We start from the raw sequence: 23,428 nt of genomic DNA, 5'->3' as shown, positions 1-23,428 counted from the left end.
TGAAGTGCCATAGGCTGAATTCCCCTCAACTGCCAGTGTGAGCCGTAGTGTGACAGCATTGGCTGGTCTCAGACTCCAATGGGTAACACTTAGTGCTCCCGATAGTTGCCACCCTTGTACCAAACCAGAACTACCTCCTTCCAACTCTGGATGGATGGATGCACTGGTTGCTGATCACTCCTATCCTCTCAGGTCAATTCTTACAAGCTCCCGAGCTGCTATCTGAACTCAGATAACCTTTAATGTGGTCAGGACTTCATCTGTCTATGTCACAGAGCTGTCTCATATCAGTGATAAACCTGGCTGCAGTCACAGACAAGAGATAGTGGATTTAATGAGACACACTGACAGGGCTGCTTTGCTTTTTTAGCATAAATTGCACGTGTGTTATGTTGGGCCTTCATGTATGGTGATAAGCTGATCTTACGGATCTGCTATAAGAGCTTAGAAGTGGGTGGCCAGTGATGGAAATGTATGCCACTGAATCATGTTTTGGAAGAATTGTGAAGTATAGAGTGTTTTTGCTGTGTTTAGGGTAATGCAAATAATGAATAAGGAGTGTTCTGAAAGTATACCAATAAATGTTTTCTGAAAGTAGGATCACCTGACTGCAGCTGCAAGTAGTTTATTTAGGTTACATGAAATTAAGTCAGAAACAATAGGTATATAGGGAGGTAGGATTATTGCCTCAGGTAGATTCAACTCATGAGGAGCTTAAGCTTTTTGTGAAGGACACCTTAAGACTTTGTCAACGTATGGAATAATGAGTTACAGCCTGGTATTTAGACACACATAAGATTCAATATAAAGAAGTTTTGAAAATGTGTGCAAAATGCTGTGCAAACAGCTTGCCAATAGGAGAGAAGCCTGACTGATGAAACATTAATTATTCATGAAGATGTTCCAGGACAGAAGGTGACCAGATATATGAATATAGATTCCTGTTCTCTTACTGAGGACTTCTTTCTGCACCAGGACACTTTACTAAATTCCCTTGTTACACAGATTTACTGTGGTTATCAGGAAGTCACTGGCAAGGTGACTTCCCCTTTTTTGCCAGGTATTGACCCTTTCAAATATTTTCTATCTACAGTAATAGCACCTGAAAGAAATTACATTGCTTTTATTAATTATCTTATCTAGTAATTACATTTGATTTAACCCCTGAATGCAGTCTGAGCACAACAATTAGGAGTTTAATCTTCACACATCGTGTGAACAGGAACATGCATGTAAAATAAATAAATAAAGTCTTAGAGAAGTCTAATACCAGTTACATCAGCAGCTAATTTCACATTCACTAAAAAAAAACTCACCATAACATGTCACTGAATAAGAAAGATGAGAAACATGTCTGTGACAACCATGCACTGCAATACATAACATGTAATTGAATAAGAAAGATAAGAAACATGTCTGTGACAACCATGCACTGCAATGCAGTTTCAGCTTAGTTAACAAGACACAGCAAAAATGATTACAGAATAAGTGCAAAACAAACTACTTTATAGCAATAAACCTACAGCTACCCTCTACCTGCTTAGATCTGAAACTATTTGTTAATTTAGCAATACCACATGACAGGGTGTGCTTTACCACAGGATATCACCACACCTCAAGTGCATTTTTGAGGCATGAAGTAAGACTTAGGCCCTTGCATACCTACTATAAAGCATACATTAGTGCGTACTACTCTTTATATAAAGTAGATTCACAGTGTAAAAAAGGCACAAGCGTTTTATTTCAGTCATTGTAATAATAAGGAACATATTCACAGTTAATGACCACAGTTTCTGAGGTTCTTGTATGTCCTTTTCTATGGCAAAATAAATCCAACTTGACTCACTGAGTAGGTTAATTATGTGATCTTAGCATCTTCAAAACTCAGAGGACGTGGACTGGAAGGACAGCGATGCTGCACGCCATGCCTTGATATGAAGGTGGTTATAAAAATGCATGACAATACTGTAAACTTTTACAGTGTAATTTTCAGGTTTCTTACAGGGTAAAATGTTGTTTTAATCTTAAAAAATGTATTTTGCATTCGTCTCTACAAAGCCAAGATCCCACCATCCAGCCCTGATGCAAGGACACAGTAAATGAATGTGTTCTATCAAGGTTTAAGAGAGGCGGATTAATACCATTCTAATGTACAGTAATGCTATTGTAGTTAAGGATATAGGTCTATTAATGCGTGACTCACTACAGTGATGAATGATTCCTTTCATTAACTGTACAATTATTATTACTGCACATTACATGCGTGTTAAAATTACATCTGAGGATTTTGGACTGTATCCCTGAAAATAAGGAAATCTATCAATGTGGTGATGGTGAATCCTGGTTGTGTGATAGTTTATAACTGATGTCAGTTTAAGGTCTGAAACAGTTCCAAGACAGAAATACGCAAGGCATTTAAAGGCATAGGATACAATCATAACGTGCACAATTACAGATACTACTACAAAGGAATAACAGAAAAATCAGATGAATGAGGTGGCATCTTGCTGAAGAACTGCAAAGCTATCGTATGAGAACAAAGGAAATGCCTAAAACATATAATATTGACATTTTTCTGTAAAACAGTTTAGTCATTTTTGGAACTGTAATATGTGATGACTTTGCTGCTAAAAGCCTAAATCTTCTTATATACATATAAAAAAACAATAAAAATAAAAGGACTGCTTATAAAAAGTAGAGCATTAATATGTAACTGGTATTCATGAATTACATGAGCTATTCTGAAATGCAGTTTTCTTCTGAATTAACCATCAGTTGGTACCAAACAACCAGGCATTATACATTGCCACTGACTATTATTTATGGAAGTCTAACCTCAACATCCTTCCTCAGCTTTTCAAGGAACATCTTTTTGTCATTTTCATCTACGTGTATCTTCAATCCATCGTTAATGAAATCATTATCTTTATATGTTGGACATTCCTTGGCCTGGAAAAAAAAAAGAACAAACAACAATGAGAAGTACATTTATATTACTGTATCTGTCTTTTACATAGCATTAATGACCTACTTCTACTTAGCCTAAATGTGAAACAGATGTGCAGCACCTGGGTACATCTCTATAAAGTCAGCTGAATGTCAACACTAAGTATGTAATGCTGCCTCGGTACCACTAGAGGGAAACAATGAGATGCTGTAATACAATAACATGCTACAGTACCCTCTAGCCAGCATTTCAAAGCACTTCTTTCAAAGATGCACTGCAATGCTCTGTCTCCCAAATAAGTTACTCAGCTAAAACATTACTATTACCCTGCCTGCAGCTCTTAGTATGACATATATGTATGCATTTATTCCACTGTACTGTAGCTTCAATTTTTATTTATTCTACTGATAGTATACAATGGCCTTAGGTCATGGTAATGAATGAAAATGTTGACAACTAATTGTGCTTTCACCTTATCAGCTACCTCATAAATCAAGGATGTGGCAAAAATTAACCTATTGGAAAACTTGCAGATTTTTTGCAATGTTTACTTTTTAGGGATTTGTGTAGCAGTGCAATACCAGAAATTATTCCGTTGCTCCATTTGCGAACGATTCTTCTGCCACGAGATGGACTGGAAATTTTTAAGGCAAATATCATTGCCAACTTTAAAATGAGCAACAACTGAACAATATACTACCCTTCATCCATTACTATTCAAGGCACTGCTGCAAATGCCCCAAATAAACACAATTTCAAAAGTCGTTACATTTCAAAAATGATTTAACATGCTGAAAGCTGTATTTAAACAATGGGCCCTGAAGGTCCACAAGTAAATTAGAGCAAGAGTTTTTACTAAATGTTAATTGTTCCCTGGATTTGGCTTGTACGTGCTATTGATGTATATTCGGCAAGTACACCAGGGACAGTCCTCCAAGCTGAGGTTTGTTTGTCTGTTCGGCTTTTCCCGGTTAGGGGTCGCCACAGCGGAACTCCGGTCCACTAATGATTGGCAGTCGATTGTTATGGTGCCGAGTTGCCATCCCGACGCCCAACCTTCAGCGAAGGCATGCCCATTCACGCATGTCTTTCGGAGACCACTCGACTGCGGGGAGGACATGCAAACTCCACACAGAAGGCACTCCAGCCGAGAATCAAAAAGGAGAACCTCTTGCTGTGAGGTAACAATGCCACCGCTGTACCACCGCGGCTTTTAGAAGGAAAATAAATTATCTACAATGAATTTACTGCAGGACAAGGCAATTTCACTGTTGCTTTTATGGAAATTACTACAACTCAGTAATATATATGATGTTCTCTCTGTAGGCTTCCTTCTGATACTCCTGTTTTCTTCCAACATGCAAAACATTCTGGCTGGCTAGATAAACTTTGGTTCCTCTTCCCTGAGGTCCACAATGAGACTGAAAAGGGCCAATGAATCAGTCCACACAGTGTACTAAATGACTGAATGACAGATTAAGAGAGACAGAAACAGACATCTAATATTTAAACAGCTTCCTGCTAGCCCATCATGTTATACGCATTTAAAATGAGTCATCATGTAACACATGACGTACTGAGACATTACATGGCAGAGATACAAAAAATAATATTAACCATGCTACTGTGTCTGCCTAACATACACTAACATATTACAGCTCTACAGCATTCATTCAGAAAACAGTCAACTCTACATGGGAAAAGACTTGGAGAGAAAACACGATATACTTTTTTTAATGTACAAAAATTACAAATATGCACCATGTAAGGCCACATAAGGGTCATATTTTAAACTAAACCTCTCCTTACTGTAAGATGTCAGTTGTTTTGCATTAGTTCCAGGGGATTTACCCCAAGCTTAGAAGCATTGTGTCTTGACAATTTCAATGTAATGGCAACATCTGCATACACAAAGGAGCAAAGGTGTATTAAGGGAGCCTCGGGCTTGAGGTGACACACCCACTTTTTACCCAAGACTCCTCCCTAGCATAATCCCTCAGCTCTGTCTCTGCCACACTCCCATGGCAAGGTTAGTTCTGCAATAATAAGCTTTATTCTGAAAATCTCAATTAGGTATTTATTTGTTTGTATTTGTTTACCAGTAAAGTTCGACTGGATAAAGTTAATTTTCAGTGAATGATCATGAAGAAAAGCACCAGCAGATACATTTAAGAGACTCATGACCAAACATATTTTTTGCAAAGCTACATTACAGACTTTTTTCTAAAGAAATCTAGATGTAAACAAGTAATCATTCTGTAGTGTCAACATATAAAGAAGAAACAGGTACTGCTTCTGTGGTGACGCTATACATGATATTAAATTCCAAGTACAAAATATTTAGTATGCAGACAGTCCATGTGCAATAGATTAACTTTTATTCTTTAGACTATGTAGTATCCACTTTCTTCAGTAGCATCTTCTAATAGCTGCTACCACAAACCTTTCTTTCATATATCCACCTCAGAATATGTTTAGTGCTGAGCAGACTCCACTCATGCAAATTTGATACTGCATGTGTTCATATTATGATGTCAATCTTATAAAACAGGCTGTTGCAATCTTCTGATTGCTGTGTGCTGTTGAGCAACACGGTAGCTCTGCGATTGCAAATGAGTGAACTACATAGCAGGGGACTGCTTGTAATGTTAAAAGACCGGCTAAATAAGACGATACACTGATTACACATGGCAGAGCGCTCTTGGCTGTAGTTGTAAAGAGCTAGCAGTTCAATAAAGCAGAGTCGTAATACAGACAAAAAAAGAAAAAATCCAAAACGAGAAACTTCAGAAGCTGAGTTACTGAGTATTGGCAAACAAAGTGTAAAGTTGACAGTGACTGCCTGAAAAGCAATTATTGTGGAACTAAAACTACAGGAAGTACCCTTTTGTTCCCCTAGCACCAAGAAATCACCTTATCTAAAAAGAGATATAACAAACTCAGTTATCATTGGACTATCTCTTGGATCCTTCTCTTTCTTTTTTATACTGGAGTCAGGATTTAATAATCTGACAGTGGAAATGGCTATTCAATACATCCACGATGGAATGTTGTTAAGTGCTCAAATCCTTTAAATTCCAAGTGACGCTGCATTACTCTTAGGCTACAAAATTCCTGGCTTCACTCTTCACAATATAAAATAAAAAAAGTTCAGTGTAACTTTCTGGACAACACACTAACAGTGGAACTTTACAGTGAGAAGCAAAAATGCCAAAAACAGATTGCGAAATGTAGTGGAAAAATACAGGAAACTGTCTGGAAGTGTTTGTTAATTAAAAGTCAAAAGACACAAATAACAATAACTTAATAAAACTTAAAATTATGCAACAACACTCTTATTCACACTCTCAACAACTCAGCAGCAAGACAACAAAATTCCAGATGGGGAACTAAAAGTGACTATTCATACACAGTCGGAAATTTTATAAGTAATTTTTGAACTGAAATTTCAATTGATAATATATACAGAAAAATATAGTTTTACAACTCAAATTTTTAAATAATATAATACCATATTCCCCAATTACCTATTACATTATTGCAAAAACAGTTTACATAATGTTCTCCTATATTAACTATTCATTAAGTGGTGTGCATAATTTATTGTATTCTGGTCATAGTTAATGCCATATTAAATATTCTCTTCTGTATCAACATATTAGTGAAGCAGCATTTTCAGTCTTATTTAAGAGTGTTAATAACTTTGGCCAGTATTTAAAATTAATAATTTCATTTCCACTTTTTAATTTTATTGCTATTTCTTTACTATGTGCATTTTTAATCCGTCCACAACCCCTTTTCTCATTTTTTCACATGGGGTTGGGGTGTCACTTCAACAGTAACAATCATCTAGAGCCCAGCTGTACATTTCTAATCGATGCAAGGAAACTGTTAAACTTCAGTATATAACCTTCCGTCCAATTTTTTTGTAACTGGTAAAACATACCACAAGTGAGGAAACTGATCTTATTTAACACATGCTGGAAATGAGCATTAGGTATAGTTATATATATGGAAAGAATACATTTGTCTACCCACAATTTTTGGCAAAAGAAGTTGTGTCTAGTAGCAAATCTTTTATCAGAGGTACCTTTCAGTTTAAAGAAAAAGTCACATCACTTGTTTATTTAGTCATAATTGATGTTAAGTCATTATATACAGTTATACCTCAACAGAAAGGTACAGATTAGATGTGTAATGAGCTTTTGAAGAGTCATATATACACAGTTAGAGAAACTAGATTTAAAGGAGAAAGTATTGAACAAGTGATGAAGAACAACTTTTTTGCTGTTTAAGAGGCATCAGTTTCAGCAGATTGAAGGGGTGACACAATAGGATTTACTATGCCTCCCAAGTTTTTCAATTTAGTGATGACACACACTGGGAAGAATTCCTTTATAACAACAGTAGGTTTTATATAGTCAAATTTTATTATTTTATCAATGACATTTTTAAAGTGGGAAAGACAACTGATGCTTTATGCAACTTATTAATTCTACTACTGGATTTTTTGGAATTCACAACTAATGTGGTACAAAGGAGTATTTTTATATGACAATTTCTGAAAATCAGAATAGTTGTTTAGCTTTCAATGTCACTTACAAGAATAGTGTCAGTAATTTACTGCTAAATTTGGGAGTATACATGCACCCCTTGCTCATTAAACTAATGTGGTAACTAATATGAACTATAGGAAAAGGGGCTTAACAGACCACAATGTTACTAAAAGAATAGACACAAATCTGAATAATGTTTGCCATAGGAGGTTATCCAGAAGTACTAATAAAGAAATTAGCAGAAAGTGCTGAACATACAGACTGCAAGTTAAAAGGAAATATTAAGTAAAGGAAAGATGTGAGTTGACCATGTACTTAACATATAGTTTAGATGGCGAAGTTATAAAACTTTCATAAAGGACAACTGGAAAATAATATAATCATTGGAAATCCAGATTTTAGAAGGCTAGGAATTAACCCTAAGTTTGCCAATGAAAGAACTACAATGAAATGTATTCTTGATAACAGTGAAGGCATGTAAAACTAGCATGTACAAATGTTCCACTAACAGATCTGCACATACTACATGTGTAAGTGGTAACGTTTACTGCTAGAATACCACTAGTGCATATGATCCACTGGTGTTTTAAGTGCTTGTCTGATTATAAGGTACATTTTGCTACTTCCACGGCATGCGGCTGTTTCTATGTTGGCAAGGCCAACAGAAAAATTAACAGAATTTACAAACACACACGTAAGGCATAAAAAATAAAAATGTTTATAATGTTCTTTACAGATGAACTATTACTTGTGTGACCATATGAGGTATTACCTACTATGCCAGGAGAAGCAGGGTAGTGGATGTGCAACATATGTCAACACAGCTATCTGGAGTTTTGTAAAATAATTATATATCATTCATATATCAAACTAATTTGTACAGATGCTTATGTTGGAATATGTACTTAAAGCTGCTTATGTTAAAAATGTAACAGTGTGTCCTGCTGGACAGAAGAAGAAATACACTTGTATGTCAGACTGTATTATAGCTATTGAAATGAATATATCGTAGCAGAGGATACTGGATGAGAAGAGGTTAATCTCATCCAGCTAAAGTTGAAAAATAGTTTGAAATTAAATTATCTGGTAGGCCATAAAGATTATATCTTACAGTTCTAATTGCAGCTAGAGAGGAAATGTTGGTGAAAACAAGGATTAGGCATCCAGCTGTACTGTCTCTAGCCGGGAACTAACTGCTACACTTGAAGGGTAGAAGTGTTGAAATGGTTTTATGACTTCCAGTAGCTGTATCAGATCTTAGCAAAGCTCTGTGTGTGTGTTTGTGTATTATTGACACATATGTGCGAAATTCTAGTAATGGGGGTAAGTATGCGAACCAGAAGTCAGATGACCAGATGTATGTGATGTCATTTTGTAATCCAGGATAAAAATAATGTTTTAATAGTAGATGAGACTGAAGTCTCAGAGCAGTCTGTTTTTGGAACTTGACATAGAAGAAAGACTACTCATCTACTTAATCTTGCCTTGCTCTAGTAAGTGACCAGGAAATAGTAATTCTTTAGATCAGTCAGAAAAATATAGTGAGGTTAGATCAGTCAGAAAAATATAGTGAGATTGGCCAAGTACTGTTTTTTTCTATATCTGTATGAATCTATTCATCTGTGTTATTTTAATATATCCTACAATTGAAACTCTGGTGTTTATTGCAACTAGATATTTAGTATATTCATGTTCTTTTATTATTTATTATTAAATATATTTATAACTTTTCATTGTGGCTGGTCCTTTAAGAATATTTTAACCTTTAAGAGTACTTGGATCTATTTGGTGACTGTGGCCACTCCTGAAAGTCTTACTGCATTGGTCAAACACTGTCATTTGTATAAATATTAATTTTACTCAGTATAATTGGGTACCCTTGTAAGTGTCCGGTGGCAGTGCAACTACCATATTGTCTAGGCAGAAGGGGTCATAGCTAGTAAATCTGTGACAGCATTTCCCAGGGGTTGGATGTGGGTGTGTGAAAATCAAATCTCAAAGAGTGTGTGCGTGTGCACCCGACAGCTGCATGGCGCAAGGACACAAACCACTGATTTCACAGACAGGGTGTTTGAGGACTTGGCTGAGGACTCGACTCTACAGCTGTGCCAGGGGGGAGTCTTACTGGGGGCCCGGAGAGAGAGACAGAAACCAGCCCCTGGATTGTGTGTGTTCCCTATGTGCTCTTAAGAGAAATTGTGCTTGAGGCAGAGCCGCATCTGGAAATACTGTGTGTATCTATTTTTGTTCCAAGTGAACATCCCACACCAGTGTCAGTGGTGAGGACTCAGGTCAGGCTCCTTGATTACTGGCCCAGAGAGGGGACGTCACAACTTGTTAAGAATTTCAAGAAATTTTCTTTTTCAGTGTTGAGACACATGACCAAAGATATAACAGGATGAAGTAGGGACATGAAACTTGATTACTTAGAACATAAATGGTAAATTGTATTAAATGCCACAAGAAATGATGGTCTCAATACCACTGTCAATTAGACATGTTACATTAAAACAAAACAATAAGGTTTTACAAGCAATTGTTTTAAAAATCTTGTAACTACATGATTAGTATCTATCATCTGATTTTTCTATATATAGCAACTGAAAGTTGTGTATGTAGCTGATGAAGTTTCTAAACCATTGTCCTATTTTCAGGGATGAAAGCACTATCATTTATTTTTTTAGTGGTTTTGTCTCATATCAACTGAGGGAAATCTTTTTGATTGGGTTTTTGGTACATTCCCTATTTTCCCTATATGCAATCCCCTGCATTATACAACTCAGTATGTCATTACATTCCTATATTGTGCTAGTTTTCCTTTTCTTTTTCATTTCACAATTAAAATACCTTAAACATAATTACATATTAACAATGACATACTTTTTTATTCCTTTAAACATTTTCCTTCAGTCAGACATATTTCTGTATGCATATATTAATCTAATATACCTTCACCTCTTTCTCATATCATCCAAGCAAAGTGTAAAAGGTCACATAGACAAACCATTTGGTAAAAACAGCAAGAAAGACTCAAGCAAGCTAGAGTCTTTTCTGTGTAAAGCTTTAAACCTCCTGTAGTAGAGGCTCATAGGATATATGCAAATGACCCACTTAGGACATACCAGCATTTCATCTACATGACTTATGAATGAGTAAAGACTCTAGCATGGCTGGGTCTTCCTTGCAGCTTTTACTCATTCATATTACATATTACTACCCTTCTGGGTATTTATACCATTACATCCCATATTTAAATGTCTCCATTCTTATGAAAAATCCTGTTCTTGAACAAATCTCAGTTTCTGTTGACAGTAAAACCTTCTTTCCTCACAATGCTTCAGTTCTTTTCATTTTTCTTTTCCCTTTTTACACATCTTGCATCAAACAGACATATCCCATTTATTTTTTTCTTCTCTGCTGCATAATGTAACCCCTAATCTCATTCCTTACACTAGTAACAGTCAAAGCTAACATTTCAATATCATCTTTTTCCATTTTTGCTTCTTTCCTCCTGATTTTATCCTCCTCTTTCTCCTTCCAATCTACTTCTCAATGGACATTTTCATCTTCTTGTTCTTCCTCTCTCCAGCTCACCTTCTTCACCTTCCTAACTTTCCAATGCAGCAAATGTTTTGTCTTCTTGTACTTCTGAAATGTGGACTGCCATTCCATCTTTAGCTCCCTCCTCATCACTTTCTTCTTTACTTCCATATTTGGTAATATTTTCAACTATCAGTCCTTCCCAATTATCTTCTTAATGTATTCTTTCTTCCTCTAATAATAGCCAATCAAACCAAAAATGTCCATATTTAATACAAATCTTACAAACCAATTTGCTGTTAACTAGTAGTTTGTCCCCTCTCCTCACAATGTCCTCACCTTTTTGTCATACAATCTTGGGAATGGCATAATGGTTATGGCCTTAACCTCACAGATACAAAGTACCAGGTCTAATTCTCACTTCGTTATTAGCTAAGCTTATAATAGTCTGCAGACTGATAGACTAGTATTTGCCTATGAACCCACGGGCCAGATGTGTTGTATGCCCACATACAAAAAAGTCTTGGGTTGTCATCAGTATTTCACTGCAGCTCTGTGTCCATTTACCACGATTACATTAGGTACATGTATTCCTCCCTTATTTACATTCATTGTCACCCATGTTCCCCTAACCCCATGTCTAAACATTTATTTCATCATCTATTTAATATAATGAACTTTACTATACACAGAAAGAAAGATTTTTGCTCATACTCATAAATATCAAAAGTTCAAAACTGAATATTCAATTTAGTTTTTAACTGCATATTTAAAACCAAAAAAAAAAGTTTTTTCAAGGTCATACTGAATTTTTATTTCAGTTTCATTCATGAAATCGTCCGCTACCAAAAAAGTCTCAAAAATTACCACAGAAGTCCTCATTCTTTTAATGAATTAATGCGCTAACATCTTTCAGATTTAATCCCAAAGGCAAAACAACTTGATCTATAATGGGCTATCTGTTAATAGTACCATAATTATTTGATTTTGTTCTTGCAACTGGCCATCTTCTTTGAAATTATATTCCTTCAGCAATTTTTTGAAAACTCCTTCTTCCTTTCTTTCTGTATTAGATATCAGACTCATGATCTCTGCATATGAACTTCTACTCTTCCTAATTTCAAACTTCTTTCAGCTTCCTTGTTGCACAGACAAGCCCTTAAACTGACTACTCCATCAGTCAGAAATATCCCCGAATCATGTAAATCACCAGCCTCTGTTTTATCTCTGGTCTCCAGATTACAGCCATTCTCACTGTTGTTCTGCATTATATCTGATCCACCATCCTGCTCCAGTCCACCTCCTCTACATCTTTTTGCCCTTCCCCAGAAAATAAGTTCATCAGGACTTGTGTCTCAGGCCCTCCTTCCTCAAGATTCCTGACCATTATCTCCACATCACTTACAATGCGTATTGCTCCACTCCTTCCATCTCCTGCCATGCTGTGATGGTGAGAGACCAGCAGTTGCCTTCCAGCACCACCTAGTGACTCCACTCAAAAAGAGCAGGGGAAGACCCACCATGGCTAGTAAGATTTCCCCTAGTCAGTATGAATACCACCTTGCGTCTCTCTCTTGAGAAGCCAATATTTAACTATTAATGCTGTCAATTACTTTATGGAAATCAATATTCATAAAAAAAACTTTGGATATGTGGCCAAACATTCACTTTTAGTTTTACTCCATGAAATCTATCAAAGGGAGCCAATGGAGAGGTAAAGCACAATCAAACTTTTGCCATCTAAATTTTGTTTCTGTAATGAACCCCTTTTTAAAACGAGTCTGTTTTGCAGTCCTACAATTACTTCCAAAATCATTACGGTTATAAATAGAGACATATAATAAATTCTGCTATTCAGATACCACAAAATATTAGTCTAACTAAATACACAAAGGACTAAACTTGGTTCCATGAAATAGAGCAATGAAGCCCTGATTAGGACCCAGATGATGCAAGACTGATTAATGACTCGGGCACTGGAGAAGTCATGCAGGAGAAGATGGGAGTGAGTGACTGATGCTGTTTCGCTCACCCTGGGGGAAGGGAGATTGTCCAGCCCATTGAAATGTCAACACCTAATGTACAGGGAGAGCAAGAGAGGATGGTGCACTGTTTGCAGCACTAAGGATCACGGACACGCTTGATTCTGTCAAGCAGTGTCTGCATGGCAGCTTTCATATAGTATGGATTGTAACACAGAGAGAGAGAGAGAAACACACACACACTCACAAACACGGGAGTAGCTGGCCTTTACATCAGTCACTGGTGTGCATTGTTAAGGTCCTGGTTGCCTTAATGATGCCCTTCACAATCAGCTTTCATCCTGTGGGGAACGAATGGGCTAACTGATCATGAAGGGCTGATAGTCGGCCATCTGCAGGAGGATGGAAAGTGTATTAAAAAGTACCACAAGCAAATTATTAAACATCTTCAGAACAAACACAAATCCAATTGCATGAATGGCTCCATTATCAGAACAGTAAACAATGTCAGATGAAGACAGCAGCTAAAGTACAATATGCAAGATAAAATACCTGCAGAACAGGTAATTATTCCACCACACAGAAATTCAAAGTCAAAAAGAACAGCATACAATGAATGAAAAAGGGTAAAATGAATGCAGTAGTTACAAAAGTATAATCTAAAGTTCAGGAAAACTAGATCGGTTCTCCATAGCAGTGCCATACGTCCAACTTAGTCATGCAGGAACAAACTAATATCCTGAGTCATGCACGTGCCTGTTACATAAGCACACTTCAAAACCTCATGTGTGGTGATCAATTTCACGTGGTCAGCAGCCAGCTGAGAGTATGGAAACCCAGAAAGCTTTCCCTTTTTATCATACAAAAGATATTCCATGATGTAAAATCACACATACAACATCAGGTGCAGAGCAACTGCACATTCCCATACAATTTACCACTGCTCCAGGTCAAATATCAAAGCCTTTGTTTCTTTTCCCCCTGAGTGGATGAACAGAAATAACAAGTTAACTAACTGCTGTTATGTCAGAAAAGCCCACAGTAAATGGTCAAAAACATTAGCATTTCTAGTACTTAGTGATTTTCTTCACAGATGCAACCAGTCCTATCTGTTCTCAAGTGAGTACGTGAGTACATTGTTTTCCTGAAGTTCTCTTGGAAACATTCAGGCTTACCGAGGCCAGAATCTACAGCTGTGTAAAGTAATGCTGCCAGAGTAAATATGAACCTAACTTGCTTAGAAACAGGACTGTTTTATCGGAAAAGGATTTCTACAGTTGCAGTGGTAACAATTAAATGATTCACTTCTATATTGAATAACTGGAGTCCATATTTGGAGAGACTTTATGCATTTATTAAAAGTAAGACTGGGCTGAGGGACATTATAATGCTGTGAGTGCATAGGATTTTCTTAATGCATTACTGATTCTGTTTGTTACTTGTTAGGTGCTGAGAAAATTTTCATTTTACTTCCCAAATCAGGGAACTAAACTAAATGCAAACACATTTGTGCAAATCACATAAGCTTGCAGATATCGTGACTGTCAATTTGTACTTCTGTACTTGCACAAAAAATTGTTTAAGATAGTCTAAATTTCCAGGACAAAATTCAGGGATAAATTTCAGAATCGAGAACTACTAAAAGGGAATGCCAAAAATATCCAGGATTTTTTTCTTTTAAGTTTGATAAAAGTCTAACAAGAAAGAGACAACCATGAAGCCTTAGTAACTTTATTTATTTATCAAAATTGTATAAGTAGGTTTCAACATTTCTGGAGATAGAACTGTTTTGTAATAATAATGTGTCACCTGTTGTCTGATATAGTAATAAAAACATGAACATAACTCTATCGGTAACTCTGTTACGTGTGCATATGTCACGCCACAGAATAACGCAGTAGATAGCAAAGAAGTAAGCACTCCTCCAAGCTGACTGCAGTTGAATGGAAGTTTATACCAGCTAGCAGCAATGCTGGCATAGTGACATGATTCGATCAGTCTTTTCAAAGGGATAACAGTTTTATTCCTTTTTCCTAGCCTGAGTAAAGCAGCAAATCCTGAAGTCAGTAGCTGTCCTGCACTTTTATGTTAAGGTTTGAATTTAATTAATAAAAACGCCATCAAAATGCTCTTAGACTTCTTGCCATTTAATGTTTCATCACTAATACCGGAATCAGGAGAACTATTTGCATGATGCATTTTGTTAACAAGCACATCACAAGAGCAAACAGATTAAAAAAACATGTTGCCAGACTGTAAAGATACTAGATAATCAGTATACAAAAAGTACAGTTTTGTACCTACCATAAATGTAGATGTCCGAACTGGATAGCATCTGCAGTCATAACAAGTGGGGTTGTCCTGTCGTCAGGCAGCCCTGCAGTCGGCCGGATTCCAAAGTCGGGTCCGGCTTGCTGATGTCGCCTCCACCCGGCGTCATCTCTGTTGGTCTTGGTATAAAAGCATCAGCCGCCATTTTCCTCAGTGTTTCTTGCCCCAGATGCCAGTAGCCCTCTTGCAGGCTAAAATTTGGATAGATGCCAATGTTTCCAAATAGATAGAGGTAAACACAAAAAATAAGCATATATGTACATATATACAAACAAATACACCATAAAGACCCCCAACAGCTAGCTATTAGGAGGGTAAACACCCTAGGAGTACCACAGAGGGGAAGGCGGGAGGTAATCCTGACTGCAGATGCTATCCAGTTCGGACATCTACATTTATGGTAGGTACAAAACCGTCCTATGTCCTTCATGGATGCATCTGCAGTCATAACAATGGGTAGAATACCATAGCCAACTAGGGAGGAGGATAAAAGTAGATTATGGTGTGTTTAGGATCCCTTGCAGTACAGCAGTGGCAAATCCTGCTCGGGATCTGGAATATAGAGGCAAATTATAATGCTTGGCAAATGTATGCACGGAGGTCCAAGTAGCCGCCTCAATAATGTCTTTGGTTGCCACTCCTCGTAAGAAGGCTGTGGTAGTGGCTGTTGCTCTTGTAGAATGAGGTCTTATGTTCTGTGGAATTGGTTTTCCATGGAAGGAGTAACAGTATCGTATGCAATTTCCTATCCATTTGGAGATTGTCTGTTTGGAAATAGCTTTTCCTTCCCTTCCTGTTGCATAGGCTACAAAAAGTTGGTCAGTCTTTCTGATATTTTTGTTCTGTCCAAGTAGTAGCGTAGCTGTCTATGTACATCCAAGGTATGCAGTATTCTTTCCCCTCTGTTTTGTGGGTTGGGAAAGAAGGTAGGTAGGTGGATTACCTGGTTTAAAGATACTCTGGATACCACCTTGGGCATAAATGTAGGATTAGTCCTCATGGACACTCTATCTTGGTGGAAGATTAGGAAGGGTTGCACTGCCATTAAGGCCTGTAGTTCTGAAACCCTCCTTGCTGAAGTAATTGCCAGTAGGAAGGCAGTTTTCCATGACAGGTGTTGTAGGTCTGCTGTTGCTGCTGGTTCAAAGGGTGATAGTGTCAACTTTTCTAGCACAAAGTTTAAATCCCAAGCTGGTAATGGTGGTTTCCTTGGAGGTTTTACATTCTTGATTCCTCTGAGGAACTGCCTGAGCAAAGGGTGCGAAAAAACAGGTGGATCAAAGCTGTATTCGGCTGAAATAGCTGATGCATGTATCTTGATGGAGGAGTAGGACAGGCCTGAGGGAAGAAGTCGGCCAGATACTCCAGAATGTTAGGCATATCTATGTTTGACACATCTTTTCCTCTTTCCGTACTCCAAATGACAAACCTTTTCCATTTTCCAGCATAGTTCCTTCTTGTTGAAGGTCTGCGTGCTTCAAGAATAATGTCTTTAACTCTTTGGGAAAGTTCTGGATTAGCTGCTGCTATGTGATGTTCCATGCAGTCAGTTGCAGCGTTTTAGGTTTGGATGTATGATGCTGTAGTTGTTCTGAGTTAACATCAAAGGCATCAGGGTATTGGCCACATATTGTTCGAGACATGCTCTTCAGTAGTGGGTACCAGTGTTGTCTTGGCCAGTTTGGAGCTATCAGGATTATCCTTGGACGTTCTTCCTTGATTTTTAGTAGTACCTTGTGTATCAAAGGAAGAGGTGGGAATGCATATGCTGTTAGGCCTTTCCAGTTGAAGGAGAGTGAGTCCACTTTCCATGCTAGTGGGTGGAATGTCCTTGTGCAGAATTTTTGAGCTGGTGATTGAGAGGTGATGCGAATAGGTCTATCTGTGGCATTCCCCATTTCTTTGAGATGGTCTTGAAGATGTCCGGTGCAGCTTCCATTCGTGGGCATCCGAAGTGGTTCTGCTTAATATGTCTGCTAGAGTATTGTCTTTCCCGGTACAAATATGGCCTGTAACTGAATGTTGTAGCTGAGTGCCAGGGTCCACAGCTCCAAGGTCATTCTGCATAGGGGTATGAATGAGTGCCTCCCTGTTTGTTGATGTACCACATGACTGTGGTGTTGTCTGTCCTTATCATCAACTGGCCCTCTTTGAGGAATGGTTTGAACTTTTGGATTGCCAGTTTTACTGCCAGCATTTCTTTTAGATTGATGTGTAGGTGAAGTTGATCCTGTGTCCACAATCCTTGCACGCATTTGTCCAGCATGTGGGCCCCCATCCTAGGTCTGAAGCGTCTGTTGTGATGGTCTGGCTTGGTTGACATCTGCGAAAGGGTAGGCCTGGGTTTGACTGGCATGCCTGAGCCCACCATAGGAACTCCTGTTTTAAGCATGGAATTAGTGGGATTTCTGTTTCTAGACTGTGTCTGTGTTGGGACCATAAATTCTTTAGGTACCACTGTAGTTTCCTCATATGTAGTCTGGCAAATGGGACCAAGATTATGCATGATGCCATGAAGCCCAAGGCCTGCAGAACTTTTCTTGCTGTTAACTTGTTCAGTTTTGTTAGTGCCAAGAAGTAAAGAGGAAGTTCTTTTTGTTTTTCTGTAGTCAGGAATGCCATTTGTTGTACTGTGTCCAATTCCGCGCCCAAGAATGTCCTTGTTTGGGATGGTATCAGCCTTGACTTTTGTAAATTGACTGTGTATCCCAGTCCTTGTAGCAAGTAAATGACCCTTTGTAAATCTGTTGTCAGCTTGCTTTTGTTGTCCCCTTGGATCCGACCGACCGGCACTTGCGAACAGCTTCTGCTTCGGGCGCCGCGCGGCAAGAAAGACTGAGGAAAACGGCGTCGGCTGATGCTTTTATACCCGAAGACCAACAGAGATGACGTCGGGTGGAGTGCGACATCAGCCGAAGCCGGACCCGGACTTTGGAATCCGGCCGACTGCAGGGCTGCCTGACGACAGGACAACCCCACTTGTTATGACTGCAGATGCATCCATGAAGGACATGCAATTGTACACAAATACACAGTTTTCAGGAACGTAATGCAAAGTAGGAAAATGCCCAGACCTATCAAGAATCATCAACAAAGCATGGCTTCATATGTCAGTGCTGGACAGCTATAAAACAAACGAAGCATGTACTAGCACATATACACATTTCTGGGAAATGTTTTTGCTAAGCTTTGTTTGATGGTTAGACAATTTGTTACCACAGCAGGCTTAAAACAAAGATTCCCCAGCATGGGGTTTTACACTTCACTAAAGATGGACTTTTACAATTACAGTTTTAGACAAAGATGATATAAAATAAAATAAACTGTATGTCACAAAAATTCACATGGAACAGAGTACACGTTACAGTACAAAGACATACAACAAGCAAACATTTAAATGCTTAGATAAACTGTCATTTAGAAGTGACAGTTTAATAAAACTAGTGTCACAACAAAAATTAGGGCTGGAAAGGGTGCAGAGGGGCCATACCTTTCAATCTCTCTGAGGAAGAAATCTACAAAATGCTTAAAAATCGAGGACAAATTTTAAATATTGTCCTAAACGGACAGAGTTGATAAAATATTAGATCTTGCATTACCATGTATTTTCTGAAGGATATGACATCTAAAGCTCAAACGTTTGTCATTATTTAGGAACTTCAATCCTCAATGATTTGCCAGAAAACCACAAATTTTATGTGGCTCAAGACATGAGGAAAAAATCTAGCCATTCTGCAAAATTCTGTATAGTTGAGAGTTATGAGGGGGACTCACTCACAGAAAGCATATTTTTTCTTTCCTGGAAAATGAATATGGGAAGGCCATAAGTAATAAAAATAGTCATATTTCAATCAAATAAAATGCTCCCACTGAACTGCTGCATTTCCTTATTTACAATGACTCAAATACTGTATTTCATTAATCAAAATAAAATTAAAAAATTAAGATGGCATAAAGTAGCCAACATCTTAAATGTCTGGAAACCTACCTCAAATTTCTTTAAGTGTCCAGTCAATGGCTCCCCTCCTCATGAAGTGGCCCCGGTGCTTGGGCATACATATTACACACACACACACACATATAGACACACACACACACACATATATATATATATATATATAGATATAGATATATATATAGATATATATATATATATATATATATATATATATATAGATATAGATATATATATAGATAAATATATAGATATACTTATGCATACACACACACACACACACACACACACACACACACACACACACACACTGTAGAATTCCCACTAAGAAAAAAATGGCTAGGCTTAAAATGGTCCACAAGGGCATATAATCTAGTACTTACCTTCATAATGACAAGGCATCAGGAGTAGTGTATATTAAGACAATACCTGTCTGCCCTCTTGTACCCCAACATAACCATACCCAGGCAACTAAATGTTCCTTATTAAGGGCCTAGTACTAGTACTGAAGGTTTAAACACAATTCTAGTAGCACGATTTTGTAATGTGCCAAAGAAACAAACGCAAATAGGAATTTTCCTAAATCAAGGGCTTACACAAAGTCATCTGTTTGGAGCCCGATAACAATGCATTATATGGCAACAGCTGAATAAATAATACCTATTTTTTATACCTGCAACATCAACAAGCAAATAGTTTGTCCAAACATAATTTTTCAGACTCTATGAACATTTCAGAGCATAACCTATCTCAATATGAAGCAACAAGTTCAGTCATGTAGGGGACATGAGAATTTCTCACAATATCGTCAGTGCATGCTGAAGCCCTCACAGCAGCAAGGTATCATACCTATACAAACAAGAAGTCATGAATCTGTCAGCAAGTGTTAAGGAGCTGAGAAAATGTTACAGACAAGAGGCCTATTTAACTGCAGGAACCTTCTACTATGAACATTTGTAAGAGGCAATTTTGTGCATACTGCAGGTGGTTAGAAAAGCACTCCAGGTACACATCAAAGGCCGAAGTAATCTCACAAACTTTATACAACCTAAGCTGTTGGCATTTCCCAACTTGAACTCATTACCAATATGAAATGTTACATGGGTATTCCATTAAATCCACTGACATTTCTCTGTGATTCCGTGTGAATGACAGCCAGGAAGAAAAATCACTGGGCAAATTAAATACAGAATGTTCTGTAGAAATGTGGGTACAAAGGCAAAATACCAAGAAGGCATTTGCCTTAAAGTTTCCTGTGGAGATACTTAATTTATTCAGAAGGGCTTCATTTACAGGAAGTACACAGCTAGGAAACAAAATCTGAGGAGTATCTCTTTTACAGCCTTGGACCAGGGATTGGGAAAAGAAAAGTAATGGACAGTGGCCATGAAGTGTGGATTAGGATCAGTTATAATACAATCTAATAAAGAGAGATGAAGTTACAGTGATGAGATGGAATACGACACAAAAAAGATAGGTAGTTGTGTTTGCATACATGCACACACACACAAATATATATATATATATATATATATATATATATATATATATATATATATATGTATACATATATATATACACAATGTGTGTGTGTGTGTGTGCACAAACCCTTAAATTTACATATACTTGGAGGTTCACACCCACACCACAAATAAATAAATCAATAAATAAAAGGGTCAGAATCTAGTTATGCACAAGGTGGCTTAAAATCCAGATACTAAATATCACCTGATCCAAACCCTACAACTATCTATAGAGAAAGATGTTCAACAGCTGCAACAGACTGGCAGGGAAGACCACAATAAAATAAAACAGAGAGCTTTAACCATACAGGATGTGGCATGCTGACATAACCACACATGACAAACTGGTGCAGACTGAAGTGCACAGATAAAATGGTGGCGCACCAAAATCACACAGTAGAAAAGCGCAATACCTGAGGAATAGGGAGCACAAAGTGTGGTCTGCGCTGTAGTGGCAGAACAGGTAGCTTACATCCTTCTAAGTTGGGAACTGCTGATTGAGGGCTCAGTGTCTGTTATTCTAAAAGTGTATTAATTCTGGTTTAAGCACTTGAGCTTGAGGCCAGTTATTTTACATTAAGAGGGTTCGTGTTCTGCACTCTTGTGGGAGGAGAGGCCGGACTCTGTCCTTCTGAACTGGGAATTTCTGGTTAAAGGCTTATAGTGCCTGCACATTTGAACTGCTTCTTACTGAAATTGGTACACCTTGTTTGCTGTAGCATAGACTAGATCCAGGCCTGCTGAATCTAGCTTTGTTTGTATGCTTGTTGTTTGTTTATTTCCCTGAAATGCTAATTCCACCTAAAACGCGGCCTTTTAGCACTTCTGTGGATCCCTAGTGATAGCTGCATTGCTTACTGTACTTATTTCCTTGTTTCACTTGAAAGAAAGTTACTGTTTGTCGCTTTTGCATTTAAGTTACCTGTAACACATGGCATTTAAGTTACCTGGCACTTGCTCACTAAAGCAATTATATAAGTCAGCTCTAAAAAATTAAAAGCACTACACCCTCACAAACTCCCCTTGAGTACCTTGTTCCCCATTGGCCTTTTTTTCAATTATAAATACTATTCTAGCATGTCCAAAGGTCAGTTGTCAATCTCCTCTCCGGTCCAGCTGGTGAATCTGGGAATCTTGAGGCAATGTTACAACTGCCTCATGTACACAGACAACCCTCTCCTCCTCCCAACAAATTCCAACACATGTGAGAGATGCAACCATATAGCCAAACTGGAGGCTAAGCTCTCTCAACTCAGTACTGGCGTAACCAGTCAGGAGGAGAAGGAAACCACACTCACTAGAATTCCAGTCTCACATAGACCTACCACGACAACAAACCAAACACATAAACACACAAAAACATACTCTGAGGCTCTACATAAAAATCTGCCTAAGCAGCAGAGACCTCCAAAGCACACACCCAAGCAACCGCTACCCCAAAACAAAACACGTGCAACACATAGCTCACAAAGCCAGTGTGCCGAACAGTCACAGCCCTTAAGGCTAAACAACACACTTGATACACTTGTAATAGGTGACTCTATCATCAGGCACACTGACGTCCCGCTCACCAGGCTGAAAGTACAGTTTTGTACCTACCATAAATGTAGATGTTCGAGTGCTAATACAGCTGCAGTCTTTACAGATGGGTTCTCCTGCCGTCAGGCGGGTCCTCGGTCGGCCGAATTCCAAAGTCTAGGTCCGGCGTCGGTTGTTGTCGCCTTCTTCCCTGACGTCAGTGCGACAGTGGTATATAAGACACAGCCGACGCCATTTTCTTCAGTCTTTCTTGCCCCAGATGTCAGGTGCCCCCAGAAGGAAGGCAATACATAATTTATATATCTATGTATAGTCATGCAATGCACTATAATTGAAATTCAGTAGTTGCAAGCAAATACATCATAGAAGGATAACCCAAACAGGTTTTATGAGGATGAGTTAGCCACTAGGCCTGTACCAAGAGGGGAAGGAGGGAGGGAAACCTGGACTGCAGCTGTATTAGCACTCGAACATCTACATTTATGGTAGGTACAAAACTGTACTATGTTCATCGTGCATACAGCTGCAGTCTTTACAGATGGGTAGAATCCCAAAGCTACGCACAGGGTGGTAGGCACTAGGTGGAATTAGGAGGAGCCAGAATGCCCTGCAACACAGCAGTGGCAAAGCCTGCTCTTGTTTTGGAGTATAAAGGTAGGTGGTAGTGTTTAGTGAAGGTATGCACCGAACTCCAGGTGGCTGCCTCCAAAATATCTTTGGTAGGAACTCCTCTGAGGAAGGCTGCAGAGGTAGCTGTGGCCCTTGTGGAGTGGGGTCTGATGCCTGCAGGCACAGATTTACCATGAAAGGAGTAACAAAAACGTATGCAGTGGCCTATCCATTTTGAAATTGTCTGTTTGGAGACTGGCTTTCCTTGAGCTCCTACAGCATAGGACACAAAGAGTTGTTCTGATTTCCTGAATGGCTTTGTCCTGTCCAAATAGTAACGCAGCTGTCTATGAATGTCTAAGGAATGTAGCAGTCTTTCCCCTTTGTTTTGAGGATTGGGGTAAAAGGTAGGTAAGTGTATGGCCTGATTTAAAGCTACCCTGGAT

General features: G+C 38.3%; 1 protein-coding gene across 1 annotated transcript in view; it reads right to left on the bottom strand.

Moving 5' to 3' along the window:
• Nucleotides 1–23,428, bottom strand: part of PIP4K2A (phosphatidylinositol-5-phosphate 4-kinase type 2 alpha) — a 1,425,784-nt gene that overhangs the window by 164,868 nt on the left and 1,237,488 nt on the right. The window contains 1 exon segment of the mRNA XM_044064562.1: nucleotides 2,836–2,949. Coding sequence (XP_043920497.1) covers nucleotides 2,836–2,949 — 114 coding nt within the window.

The sequence above is a fragment of the Protopterus annectens genome, chromosome 3.part0 (genome assembly GCF_019279795.1).
Source record: "Protopterus annectens isolate FY-2018-M chromosome 3.part0, PAN1.0, whole genome shotgun sequence".
NCBI lineage: Eukaryota > Metazoa > Chordata > Ceratodontiformes > Protopteridae > Protopterus > Protopterus annectens.
Note: the sequence above shows the minus strand (reverse complement) of the source record. Positions and strands in the feature narration are given on the sequence as shown.